The sequence below is a fragment of the Mytilus trossulus genome, chromosome 6 (assembly GCF_036588685.1).
Source record: "Mytilus trossulus isolate FHL-02 chromosome 6, PNRI_Mtr1.1.1.hap1, whole genome shotgun sequence".
Taxonomy (NCBI): domain Eukaryota; kingdom Metazoa; phylum Mollusca; class Bivalvia; order Mytilida; family Mytilidae; genus Mytilus; species Mytilus trossulus.
Genome location: NC_086378.1, coordinates 30742111 through 30756346, shown reverse-complemented (window position 1 = coordinate 30756346; position 14236 = coordinate 30742111). Strand labels below are relative to the sequence as shown.

Genomic DNA, 14236 nt, shown 5'->3' with positions numbered 1-14236 from the left:
AAAATTACCCCTTGTCTTTCTATATGCATCATTTCAAAATTTGTAAATCAAGTCAATTATTTCACTTTTCATATTTGTCTCATTCTATAAAGGACTTTTTAAATGTTTACCTTTCCTCGTCCAGTCATTAAGAACTGTCTCCCCTACTAATATTTTTATCAGAGATCCGACATATCTATTATATTGTGTAGAGGTCAGAACAGGTGAGGTCGTGACATCTGTTTGATTCTCATCCTCCTGAACGTCACTACTTTCCTCCTCTTGTATTTTATCTAGAGTCTTTTCTGTCTTCTGATCTTCATCCTTTATTGAGGCTGATGATTCTGCAAATTATGAAATAATTAGGTACAGGTCAAACAAAATTTCTTGCATGATAGTAAGCTTTGCAGACTATATAGAATGATCTAAAATACTGCAATACTAACAACCATTTTGAAATGAAATCTAGCAAACAAAATTGTAAATAACTCTGTATTCCAAAAGTTTGGAACTCCTTTATTTATTCAAGAATGTAGTCAAGAGTTTTCTTTGTGACATGTTTGGACATAAAATATGTTTTATCAATGACTGTTAGTTTATAAAGACAGATACCTTTGCCACTCTCTTCTTCTTTTTCTGTCTTTTCTACTTCAGATTTTTCTGGTTCATCTGTTTTTTCTTTTCCCTCTTCTCCATTGTCTTCTTTTACTTCTTCTTCATTTTCTTCTTTCAACTCATTGACCTCACCCTTTGCATCCTGTAAATGTTAATATTTTTGAAAGGTTCAAATTTGAACGAAACATTTCTGCAGCCATGTAGTGCACTTTAGATGCAATTGGAAAGTAAGAGCTTTACATTAACTGTATATCTACCTTATATATAACTTTATTTTAAATGTTACTAAAATTATAAAATCAAGGAAGAAGTTCACAACTTGTAACATTGAACGATTTAAAATAAAATGACTTTAAAATAACATAAAATCAGATTTAAAAAAAAACAATGATTATTTTCTATAGTATTTAAAATAAATACCTGAGCCTCATCTTCTGCTTGTTCCTCATAATCTCCTTGTTGTCCCAGTAAGGCTGAGGTATAGTCTATGTCATAAACCTGACTGGCTCCTGATGCTGTCTTCAGGAAATCTATTGACCAGTCTATAACACGACCTACAGACAAAAACATATTCTTATAACACTGCAGTGTTTCTCTTAAACAAAGCATTTCTCTTTTTTATAAATTTTTGTCTATTTCTCACATTATTTGTCTAAATACAACTCATTTTTGTACTCTTAATTGTACTGGATAACTTTAATAATCAAAATCCAGTTTACATGTATCATGCTTATAGAGATCATTATGACACAGTATTCTAAATCTTTGTCTCTACTGAAAACTAATAAAACAATTTACCTTTTAGACCATCAATAGAGTCTATGACGAGAGGGACACCCCTTTCTCTCAGACAGTTTGGCCAGTGAACAGTGAGCATCATACGTCTGAAGTTGTGATGATAGGTGCCGAGGTATGTACAGAAGGCAGCGGCCATGGCACAACCACCAGGAATGGATACCAATCGTCTCTCGTGGGAATCGTAAATCTGCTGACATCTCTGTCGCTCACCTTTCAAAATCTGTAATCATACAGTAAGAAGAAGAATTTGTCATCTCATGTAGTCTGATGCTGATGGGTAACTATTTAAAAACTAAGTGCAAACCAATCAAACTGTTGCTTTGAGAACAAAATAGAAATTGTACTATTTTTGGTACCAATTTTCATGTATTTCATTGGTATAGATGAGTCACAATTTAAAATTTTAAAGGAAGTATAAATTTCTAATAGAATTGTATGCGAAGTTTGGAATAACTGTGAAATAATGTATCAAGGAAAATATGATTTTCTTTAATTCTGGAAAATTGATAACATAAATTAATCCACATTTTTAAATATATTTGGTCAGTTATATATTTCTTATTTCAAAATAAATATGTCATTCAGCAATACTTTATCTCATCTTGAGGAAAATTTGTACAGTAATACCAGACCTTGACATGTTTGATTTATTACTGCAAAAGTCAACTTTAATTTTGTGTTTACCTTTCTGAGTTTGGCAGCTGTTTCCAACATCTTTTTCATTTTGATACATTTTTCTTCCTGTTTATTTTTGTCAATGGTTGCTTCCTCAAAACTCTTAGCAAGTCCTTGTAATCTACTCTCTAGGTCCTAAAATACACAATTATCAATAATCAATGATCAGGCAAAAATTATTTACATATTTAAGCTTTTAGAATTCACAGTTGATAAATGATATATCAAAAATTCTAACAGATTCAGCTCTGCTTTAAAGTTTGCGAAGTAGTTTTAGATTTTATGCCCTACCGTGATATCAAATTTTAAAATTACCAATTTAAGGTTAATGAAACTATTTTATCGTTACTTTAGTAATAAAATTGAAATGAAATTGATAACGTCATCATAGATAAAACAGATTATCATTGGTCATTTCAACTCGATTGCTTTTCTCACTTTTGCAGTACTAGCTCAAGCAAGAAAGTCAATCTTGTAGAGATGATCAACAATAATCTGTAAATCCAGTATGTATATTCACCAGATATAATTTCCTTTTCTTTTCTACTCTTAACGTTTTACGAGATATATTTATACAAAGTTTCCTTCCTTTCTTTACTTCTCTAAGGTTTTTCTGAGATATATTTATACCAAGTTGCCTACCTTTCTTTACTTCTCTAAGGTTTTTCTGAGATATATTTATACCAAGTTGCCTACCTTTCTTTTCTTCTCTAAGTTTGCCATTCTATGTTCTGCATCATCGACTTGCTGTGTTGTCTCCTTGACCTTCTTATGAAGTGGCTCCACCTTTGATATCATCATTCTGTTGTACCTGATAAACAAAATTATATTCCTTAAGACTTCCTGATTTTAGGGGGGGGCTTTATTTCAAACCAATATTGATATAAATAACTCTATTTCAAAAAAGTACAATTATGATACATTTTGACTGAAAACTTTTAGTTATATATGTTTAGATTTGATTTGATTTTTTGTGTTTTAATGCCACTTTTATTGGTGGAGGAAGCCGGACTGCCGGCTAAAAACCAAATCCTTCGATAGGAAAACTGACATTCCTAATCAATTTAGATTTGAGTCGAGTGCATCTGCAAGAGCAGGGTTTGAACTTACAACCTCAGTGTTGACTGGCTAGTGATTACAGAAGTAACGAGGCCCTATATATGTTTAGGTCTTGTTTTATTTTTCTATTGGATAATAAAAACAATAGATATGTTTTCATGAACATGAAGACATCATTATTTTTTTTTTAACTTACCATACAACACCTCTAACCCATCTACAGAGTGATCCACAAGCTGGGTTACCAGTCTTTTTCTCAAGCGTATCAGGGTCAAATGAGGCCTTCTTCAGGTAAGGTTCTACTAAATTTAAAGTAGACTCTGGTAGCTGATTCTTGTCAAATACCATCATTTCATCAATGAATCTACAAAAAAAATATATCATTATATATTATTTTGTATTGTACATTATTAGATATAAGAAGATGTGGTATGAGTGCCAATGAGACAACTCTCAATCCAAGTGTCAATTTGTAAAAGAAAACCATTATAAGTTAACGTACTGTCCACAACACAGAGCCTTGGCTCAGACTGAACAGTAAGCTATAAGCCCCAACAATGACTTGTGTAAAAACATGTGCATAATGCTTTTATTGTTGTGTCAAGACAATTTCATAAATAGGAAAAGAGAAAGGCAAACATAATTACAATACAATACAATACAAATAGTCTATGTTTATTATAGTGACATTGTGTATAACAAATTATGTACAATATTGAAATATTTCAATTAAATCACACCCGGCCCAATGGACCTATAAGTCACTTCAATTAATTAATTAAGAGGAGGCTGTGATAAATATCAAGTTATAATTTCATTTATTGGCTTTATATATTAACAGAAAATTAATAACCACCAACTGACATGATACCTACCTTTCTAAGTTTGCCATTTGTCTCTTTGCACCTTTCTGCCATGTTAGATCAGCTGATGGAGACTTTACTGTAATAGACAATTAAATAGATAAATAATGAGCTTTTATGACAGCTAATATGATAAGTAATCAAAGAATTTGAGACGAATCTCAGCATTAAAGTGTTGTTCCTTTGCTTGTGTGTGTTTTGCTGTGCATTTACTGATCTTGAGTTATAAATATACCCAATATTCCTTTTTTTCCCTATGAAAAACCTTTTGTTACCTGATAAAATTGTGGCAAGTGAATTTAATACTTACATATCATAATAACAGCTGCCATTATATCTTCAATATCTAGTGGTGGTATACTCATCCCTCTCAGTTCTCAAATCCCTCTCAGTTCTCCCAGACTGTGTTTGTCTAGGTTCATTTTATTATACCTAACCTGATTAAAAATGTGACAAGGAAGAAACTTACATATCATAATAACAGCTGCCATTAGATCTTCAATATCTAGAGGTGGTTTACTCATCCCTCTCAGTTCTCCCAGACTGTGTTTGTCTAGGTTCATTTTATTATACCTAACCTGATTAAAAATGTGACAAGGAAGAAACTTACATATCATAATAACAGCTGCCATTAGATCTTCAATATCTAGAGGTGGTTTACTCATCCCTCTCAGTTCTCCCAGACTGTGTTTGTCTAAGTTCATTTTCTCTACCTCCTTCATTGTGTCGCCATAAATCTGGGTAGTTTTAAACACAGCTCTCTGTTCTGCTATCTGATACTCTGGTAATAACTGAAATGAAAAAAAATATATTTCAGACATAGCCAGCGAAAAAGGGAAAATGTAGTAATAGACATCTTTATTTACAACACACTATTTTAAATGTAGCCCCTTTTGTTGTCAGAGAAAACAATTATTAATTTATACTTATGAATGTATATACCATTTATAAATGTCTGAGTTTATATTGGCATTAGATAGGCATTTATAACCAAGTAATTAATTTCATAAAGGAAAATAAATGATGTTCATGAAAAACTTTGTTCAATGCTTGACTTCACATTTATTCAAATAAATTTCCTTTTTGACCTGAAAACTATTTTTTTTAACTTAAAAAAATATCTATGTATCATCTTTTCCCCATAAACATACTAAGGTTAAATAGATATAAATACATACAATTCTAATGCTGATAGTACTGACCTTTTTAAGTTTAGATATTTTTTCCAGCTGTGCTTTGACAACTTTGATCTGTTGTTCTGTGATGGCAGTATCTTGTCCAATTTGACATAAAAATTTCACAGCACTCTGAAACAAGAAAATTTATTCATTCATATACTTCTATCATGTTTTCATTTAAATACACATTTCTCAGTAACATCAGAAACATTATACTGTAAATTCATATATTATTGTGTGAATTTAATATTTCAATTTTGAAGACCTAACAAAATTGTGAGATTAAGGTGGTGCCTAACACTACAGGGAGATAACTTTCTAAAATCAGCTAGACGTTTTAATTACATTGTGTTGTCAAAGGAAAATTAAGCTTCTCAATGATCAAAATTGGTGTTTGTCAAACTGCTATATATATATATAACCAGTGTAATTTTTCCTACAAAACGGTTGGTTCAAAATTTTCAAAATGTTTATATTTTTGTTTAAGGGTCAAAGTAAGTAATTTGACAAAATTTTATGAAAATTAAACGAGCCAAATTAATTTTAGTGAAAGTCTTGGGTACCACCTTAACTATTTCAAGTTCTCTATACAGATAGGTGTATTAAATTCAGAATGAGAGCTGGTTTTATTACTGAAATACTCATCCAGTCACCTATTCATATTAATAAAAACCTCAAAGTAATTTGTGAATTAACAGTATTGGCAGTTATACATTACTAGCCTAATAACAGCAAAATTGTTATGAATCATAAAATAAAGGTGAACTTGTTAATAGCAGGTCAGATAATTTTATATACCAAATTAATGAATGCAAAACTTACAGCTTTCCTTTCCTCTAGAACTACCATTTCATGCTCCAATTGTTTCCTCAATTTGACAGCAACCTCATTTTCACTTTTGATCTGCTTCAATGATTTAGATACAGCTTCATTAATGTCATTGATTTCAAAGTGTTTGGTATTAGCTAAGGAGATGTATCTACAAATACAATGATTATTAGAATTAAATTAACTGAAAATATGTCAATAACAAAAATGTGATAATTTCTAAAATTTCTACATATTCATTCAAATTTTCGTCTGTATTGATTGAGAACACAATTTTTTCTTTACTTTAATACATGTCCTTCCAAACTATAGCCATGTTTTGCTATGGAGCTTTATAAAAGCTATTCTTTTGAGAGTAATTCTTTTTAAGGTTTTAATTTATTGACTACCAGCCTGCCTGTTCTGTTAAGCGATATATTGGTCTTACATTGAATTTTTGAATTGTCACAACCATTCATTTCACTGTTACATACTGGAACATTTTTTGTGATATGAATCAAACATATTTGTTAGTAGACAAGCATTATTGATATTGCTTTGTTTATTGAACTGAATTAAATTCTCTTATATTTACCTTTCAACAAACTTTTCAAAAGATGTATTAGTCACATGTCTGTATTCTCCTGCATCTTTCTCACCGCCATCTTGTTGTCTGAGGACGAGGTGCATTGAGGCCATCATGTGAGCTATATTCTCTCTCTGAACATCGTTCATCCATTCAACATCTGCCAAACAAACCAATTATAATAAAGATTATTTTTCTGTTTCACACAACTTGCTTCAAAAATATACCATAACCCTTTCTCTAGCAATCAACAAAAAATTTGTAAGGGTTCCGCGGAACCCAGTGTCTCGCCTACTTTTGCTGTAAACCGCATGCTCAACAAAAATGAGGGAAAAAAATCAATAAAAATATTCCTCTTGATACAATCTTTTGATTGTAAGAAGCTACTGTCCAAGTTTGGTAAAAATCCAGCATAGTTTATGAATCTAATAAATGCTTTAAAAACTTTAACTGCAGACTTTACACGTCTGTATGTTAACTGAAAGAAAATCTAAGTCCATTTAAAAGTAAAATACGGAAAAAGTGGATTTTTTTTTTCTTCAAAATTTACTTCTGGATTCTATCTTATGATCATAAAAAAGCTTCTGTCCAATTTTGGTACAAACCCAGGATAGTTTAAGAAAGTTATTAAAATTTTAAAAACTTTAACCACAGAGTGAATATAATGTTTCCCTGCAGAAAAACTAAGTCCATTAAAAAGTAAAATATCGAAAAAATGGATTTATTTTTTTACAAAATTTACTTCTGGATACTATCTTATGATCATAAACAAGCTTCTGTCCAAGTTTGGTACAAACCCAGAATAGTTTAAGAAAGTAATTAAAATTCTAAAAACTTTAACCACAGAGTGAATGTAATGTTTCCCCGCAGAAAAACTAAGTCCATTTACAAGTAAAATATGGATTTATTTTTTTACAAAATTTACTTCTGGATGCTATCTTATGATCATAAACAAGCTTCTGTCCAAGTTTGGTACAAACCCAGAAGAGTTTAGGAAAGTTATTAAAATTCTAAAAACTTTAACCACAGACTGAATGTACTGTTTACCGCAGAAAAACTAAGTCCATTTACAAGTAAAATATGGAAAAAATGGAATTTTATTTTTACAAAATTTACTTCTGGATACTATCTAATGATCATAAACAAGTTTCTGTCCAAGTTTGGTAGAAATCCAGTTTAGTTAAAGAAAGTTATTAAAATTTCAAAAACTTTAACCACAGAGTGAATATTTGTTGACGCCGCCGACGACGCCGACGCCGACGGAATGTAGGATCGCTTAGTCTCGCTTTTTCGACTAAAGTCGAAGGCTCAACAAAAACCCAATCAAGTCAATTAATCTGGTGAGACAAAATTCAAAGCACAATTTGGAGAAACATTAAGGTTAATTAGAACTGTAAAAGTGAAAAGACTTTGGATTTAGCATCGTAAATTATTCAAAATTTACATGGAAAATATCATTATATCCTTCTTAGTGAATGACCTCATTTTAAAAATATTTTCAGACAAGAATGTGTCCCAAGTACACAGATGCCCCATCTGCACTATCATTATTTATGTTTAGTGGACCGTGAAAATGGGATAAAATCTCTAATTTTGCATTAAAATTAGAAAGATCATATCATAGGGAACATGTTTACTAAGTTTTAAGTTGATTAGACTTCAACTACATCAAAAACTAACTCGACCAAAAACTTTAACCTGAAGCGGACAGCAAAGAGACAAACAGAGGAATGGACGAATGGACAGACGGACACACAGACCAGAAAACATAATGGCCACAAATGAGGCATAAAAACCATAATATCTTCTATCCATTACTTACCCTTAAGATGGTACAATGCATGCTCAATGAGTCTGGACTTTGACCAATGAGGGAACCACAGGAAGTTAACATTTTCAGTAAATGCTGGGTATTCTCTGCATCGTCTCTGAAACTGTTGACCACCATCACATGCAATCATACAAACACGGAAGTTATTTCTGACGATACCCAGGAAGAAGTTCCAAGCTGTGTCCCGAGTGTATGTCAGACCAGCTAAGGTCACTTCAGTCCTTATAGAGTTTATAATTGTTGTTTGTTCTTCATAAGTAAACAAATGACTGATAGATCCTGAGACAATAAATTCTATCAAAAACACCAAGAAATCTTCTTCCATCAGCTCCTCTTCATTTAACAGTAACAGAATCTTCTCACCCTAAAAAGACAGAAATAATAAGTCCTGGCTCTGCGGTCATAAAATTTTCGAGCATGATTTTTGTACTCAGACTCGAGATTCAACCAATCAAAATACTGGATTTCATGTTTCAAGCATGATTTTTGTGCTCCTAGCACTGAGCAAAGTTTTATGACTTCAACCCCTGAAGTAGTCCAGTACATACTAAGTCACCTTGGAATATGCTGTAGCTAAATATTTTCACAAAAATTGACTTGAAATGCTCACACTTCCATTCTTGGAGCTCATTAAAGAATGTTGACTAAGTAAAGAATATATTTTCCATGCTAACATATAATTTTCCAATAAGTGATCTTCTACATTGACAATTCTGTCGATCATCACAGACCTCTGTATAAAGCATAGAATAATTCAAATCTGCTCTGGTTAAACATGCTGACTCAACCTGGCTTTAATAACAGTGCCATCATATACTTCCTTAAGCTAAATGGAGAACACATACTGACTTAAAACAGTATATACTAACCCTGGAACCTGCTCTGGTATAACACTCCACTAAGTCTGACTTAAACTGCTCCATCTTATATTCCCCTGAACTCTGTAGAGAGCATGGACTGACTTGGAACACGGTATATCCACAGAGATGAGAGGCTAACTTAGCAATGACAGTGCAGCGACCAGCACATCCCTCAGCTACTAGTACTGTGTGGGCACTTTCTTGAGGGGAGGCTATAGTACGAGCTAATCTGCAAACTTGTTCTACAACAGTCTAAAAAACATAAATTAAATTATATTAAAATAAATTGCACACTGTGATAATTACACTTTGGAAAAATCAAAGCCCTTCTAATGTGGCATACCATAAAAAAAAGTCTACATTGGGAAAACATATTCATGACTATTATCAGTACTGCCAAGTCTCATCATGCATTTTCATGCTTATTTGGCAGCCTTTTCTTTTGTTATATTGTTTTTTCTCTTTGATCTTTACAATGTTTGCCAAATCACATGCATTTGCTTCATGAAAACTTGACAGCCCTGCAAACTAAGTCTTGCCTAATTTAGCAGCTCAATCAGAATGAAAACATCTTTCCTTATTTATCATAGTTACTAAAGTAATCAAGATTTAACAAAAACTAAAACATTTTTTGTTTATCTATTTGTTATGATCTGTACCTTATAAAGAGCTAACTTGATCCTGGGATGTATCTTGTTGTATTCCTCCACTCCTTTGATCATAAGATCCTTTACATCTTTCATATTAAATCTAGGTTTGTAAAGATCTGTCTTAGCTTCCTCCTCGGAGATGTTAGAGATGTGACGAGCATCAATCATACCAGCTGTAACTACACCACTGTCTTGTTCAATCAAGTTACTGAATAATGGCTGTCTATTAGATACCACTAGGCGAATCTGAAAAATAATACCATGATTTACAAGTTACTGAATAATGGCTGCCTATTAGATACCACTAGGCGAATCTAAAAAATAAATAACATGATATACAAGTTACTGAATAATGGCTGCCTATTAGATACCACTAGGCGAATCTGTGAAAAAAAATACCATGATATACAAGTTACTGAATAATGGCTGCCTATTAGATACCACTAGGCGAATCTGAAAAAAAATACCATGATATACAAGTTACTGAATAATGGCTGCCTATTAGATACCACTAGGCAAATCTAAAAAATAAATAACATGATTTATAATTTACTGAATAATTCAAACATAAATTGAAAACATAATACTGAATTATTTCCAGTGACATCATATTTTATGGATTTTGTATTTAAAGTATTAGTATCAAGTCCTGTTAGATACCATTTGAAAAGTTGACCCTAAAGATCATGTACATGACAATCTGTTTAAATACTTTTAATTTCTGACCCTACCCTCTACCTTATTGTTTCCCACTAGTAGTCAACATGTGTGACTTCCTAGGTGATCAACTTTTAAGATCTCATAAATTGATATTCTTAGATATAAAAAGATGTGGTATGAGTTCCAATGAGACAACTCTCCATCAGTCAAAATTTGTAAAAGTAAACCATTATAGGTCAAAGTACAGCCTTCAACACAGAGCTTTTGGCTCACAGTGAACAGCAAGCTATAAAGGGACCCAAAAATGACTAGTGTAAAACCATTCAAACAGGAAAACTAACAGTCTAATATATCTTGTCCAGAATGTGCATGAAATATCAAGCAAGTTATTTCTACCAAACTTACCTGTTCATCACTAGAGAATTCCTTTCTGACAGCATTAACAAAAGCTTGTTTATATCTTTTGTGATCCACTTCTGTCACTAAACGATGTCCATATACCCAGGCACACTCATGTTGCCATAGTAACAATAAATCTCTGTGGGCACAATCTGGCTGGAGTGAAAGGCATAAATTCCTGTAATTAATTGTATAGTTTCAGAAATGTTTAATTTTAACAAGAATACAAGTGAAAGCAACAAGATACATCCATTGTATGTTTTTGGGTCATATCAAAGAAATTCAACCATTTCATAAGAATCAGTTGTTTTTTGCCTGTTAATTTAAATGTTTGCAAAGTGAACTGTCTCATTAAATAGATACAATATGTGTTGTTCTCTATGAAATCCATTCAATTACTTCTTGAAAAAACAATATTATGGATTAAATTTGGCTGAAACAAAAAATAAACTTATGCCATTATAAGCTGAACTTGGACTCAATCAATAGAGCAATCCTTTAGCAATTCCAGAAAAGATCGGTCCATATTAAATCCAATTAAGAGTAAACTGAGGGTGATTTCTTTATGTTATCATCGTATGACTTAAAACTTACTTGAATATAATGGAGAGATCCCTTGTAGTAAAGATGTAATGGCATCTCTGTGCTGTATGTAAAAACATTCCTCTCAGTCTATCCTGGAGTTCTACATTTACTTTAACTATCAAGGATAGCAGTTTCCTCATAGCCTCTTCATCTTCTTTCACTTTAAGCTGAGCCTGTATTAAAAACAAGTAATATTGATAAATATACCATTCTTATTCATATTTCGCCTTCGGTCTCAAGTAATGAATTAGCTTTACCTTTCTTTGAGGGGTGAAGCTTACATATAATATCTCTGTTTAAAGGAACAAACTATAGTATAATACCTGACCAGACTATATAGCTGGCCAGTGACCTTGACCCTAGTATATAAGCACCTGTTCCATAATAACTTGTCATTATTTTTCTTGAGGGTGGAAGTGGACACTTCACGTAAGTTCTTTTTAGTTATTTTATTTTTATCTTAAATTTGGGAGAAAGTTCTTAAAGTTACATTAACTTGTCTACGAAGTACGACAAGTTCTAATGTTATTCTGTTATTTACAAATAATAATTCCTCAATTGTCTACGATGTATGACAAGTGTTGATGGAAATGAATTTAAAAATTTCTTGTCTACGATGTATGACAAGTGTTCATGGGAATTTAATTAAATATTTTTTTTTTGTCTACGATGTATGACAATTTTATTTTTTCATTAATTTTTTGCATTAGTACGATGTATGTGTTACTTAATTCATACTCCTGTTTGTTAAACAGGTAGATATTTAAAAGTATTTTTATTCACCTGAAGGTCGTGAGTACTCTTCACAATTTACACGTGTTTTACCTGCACAGGTACACATTTTTGTATTACAATGGCTGAATTTGTTTATGCAAATGTATTGTTTTTGCAAGATGTTTAGAATGATGTTTACACTTACTAGGGTGATGGTTATGATTTTCATCACCTCTGGAATGTTTTAGAAATTAAAGATGATAAATTTAATAGGAAATCAAGAGGTATTTTGAATAAATCCTCTTCTTAAACAGTTATAAAACCTAGTAGTTTTATAATAGGTCATAATGGCATATGGCAATTGGAAATAATTGACAAAGCAACAGAACCTGTAAAAAGTAAGTTTTAAAATCTAGTGCTACTTGTATAACTTCAAAATCTACTTGATTTGTGAATGTTTCTCACGAAAGTGCTGTTGAGATTTAAGATAGGCATGTATATTGATACATTTACTCATTATTGTTAATGTAGTAAAGAACCTGTATGAATCATGAGGTTTGAGACAGTTTCACTGCCTTCAACTCTAGCAGAGTTTGTAGAGAAACCTGCTGCTTTATTTGAATTTTGCCATTAGAGGCTTACTTTTATTAAGATTTAGTTCTAATTTTTGATCTGATCTACTGAAATGATACGGTGTATGTACCTCTTTTTGGAGTTTGTGCCATGGCTGATGATAGTCCAGCCGGAGTTGAATTTGATACGTCTTTTGATCCTGCATTAAGGTTTTCAGAAGCCTTTAAAGCTTCTTTTAGTGAGATTAATGGTACATTATCTCATCCTGTTTGTTGAACAGTTTAATCATGATTTTGATAAATTCAGGAAAATATAAAGTTCATAGAGGAAATAATACTATCACACTGAGAACTGTGACAATCCTAGTGTGTCTAGGATAAATAAAAAATCGAAATGGCATTGCCTAGACAGGCCCACTCTGTGGTTTCAAATATGCAGGAAACCCAGAGATACTTTCTTAAGGGGTTGATCATCACCCCTATTGTTGCGTTGACTATTTCTTGTTGTAAGAATGAGCCATTGGATCTTGATAATACAAGGATTTTATTGTAAAATTCTATTTGTTTGTTTGACCATGGGTTTCTGGTTAAACCCATAGGAGATGCTCAGAAATATTTAGATGATAAAACTTTTTTGTAATTCTGTTGTGATAGTTGCTTTTTCACATTTCTAGTTATGATTGCAAAAAGCAAACTTGTGTTTATACAAAGATTCTAAAGCAAATTATAGACTCCTTGGAAGAGGTTAACGTTCTAGGTCTAACAATTAATTTACTCCCAGCTGTTATGGGAAAGGCAATAGCAGTTTTTTAACTGCAGATGCTCTGTTGGTCATCTAGTGTACTATACTAGTAGGCAATTCCCTTCATTGAGAGGGAGAGGTTTCCAAAAAGGGAACAGAGATTTTCGAAGAGGTCACTTTTCTCAACCAGTTGCTATATATACAGTAGATAACTTAAATATTATGATTTGGAAAGTGTTTCTAATGATCTATTGATATTAGATATATTAAGAAATGATTATAAAATTATTCTTAATGATGTACCACAAGGTTTATCTTTTTTGAATTAAATACATTTCACCTTTCATAAGGATGAATTATTTTCATAAGTCCAAAAATTGATAGCTAAGGGAGCTGTTTAAGAGGTTGATCGATCAATGGAAAATCAGTTTATTTCCTATATTTTCTTAGTTCCTAAGAAAGATTGGTCTTTAAGGCCTGTATCTATTTGAAAAATTCAAACAAACTTAGTTTGTGGCTAATCAGCATTTGGAGCAGGACCATTTATCTTTTGTTTAGATGTAATTCTTTTTAGAATAATTATCTATATTTATATAGAGAGAGAGCTAACATCTATAGATCTCACAGATGCATATTTAAGTATCATTTATGATTATATCACAA

At 31.9% G+C, this 14236-nt stretch overlaps 1 protein-coding gene across 2 annotated transcripts in view; it reads right to left on the bottom strand.

The window, feature by feature from the left end:
• LOC134721100 (uncharacterized) overlaps positions 1 to 14236 on the bottom strand; it is a 105641-nt gene that overhangs the window by 25850 nt on the left and 65555 nt on the right. For both annotated transcript variants that reach the window (XM_063583833.1, XM_063583834.1), the window contains 17 exons: positions 11555 to 11718; positions 10967 to 11138; positions 9911 to 10147; positions 9261 to 9503; positions 8383 to 8755; positions 6570 to 6720; positions 5990 to 6146; positions 5192 to 5296; positions 4600 to 4780; positions 4002 to 4068; positions 3323 to 3490; positions 2764 to 2878; positions 2077 to 2202; positions 1393 to 1612; positions 1015 to 1148; positions 592 to 736; positions 111 to 323 (listed from right to left, as the gene is read on the bottom strand). In XM_063583833.1, coding sequence (XP_063439903.1) covers positions 111 to 323; positions 592 to 736; positions 1015 to 1148; positions 1393 to 1612; positions 2077 to 2202; positions 2764 to 2878; positions 3323 to 3490; positions 4002 to 4068; positions 4600 to 4780; positions 5192 to 5296; positions 5990 to 6146; positions 6570 to 6720; positions 8383 to 8755; positions 9261 to 9503; positions 9911 to 10147; positions 10967 to 11138; positions 11555 to 11718 — 2971 coding nt within the window. The remainder of the gene's footprint in view (positions 1 to 110; positions 324 to 591; positions 737 to 1014; positions 1149 to 1392; positions 1613 to 2076; positions 2203 to 2763; positions 2879 to 3322; positions 3491 to 4001; positions 4069 to 4599; positions 4781 to 5191; positions 5297 to 5989; positions 6147 to 6569; positions 6721 to 8382; positions 8756 to 9260; positions 9504 to 9910; positions 10148 to 10966; positions 11139 to 11554; positions 11719 to 14236) is intronic.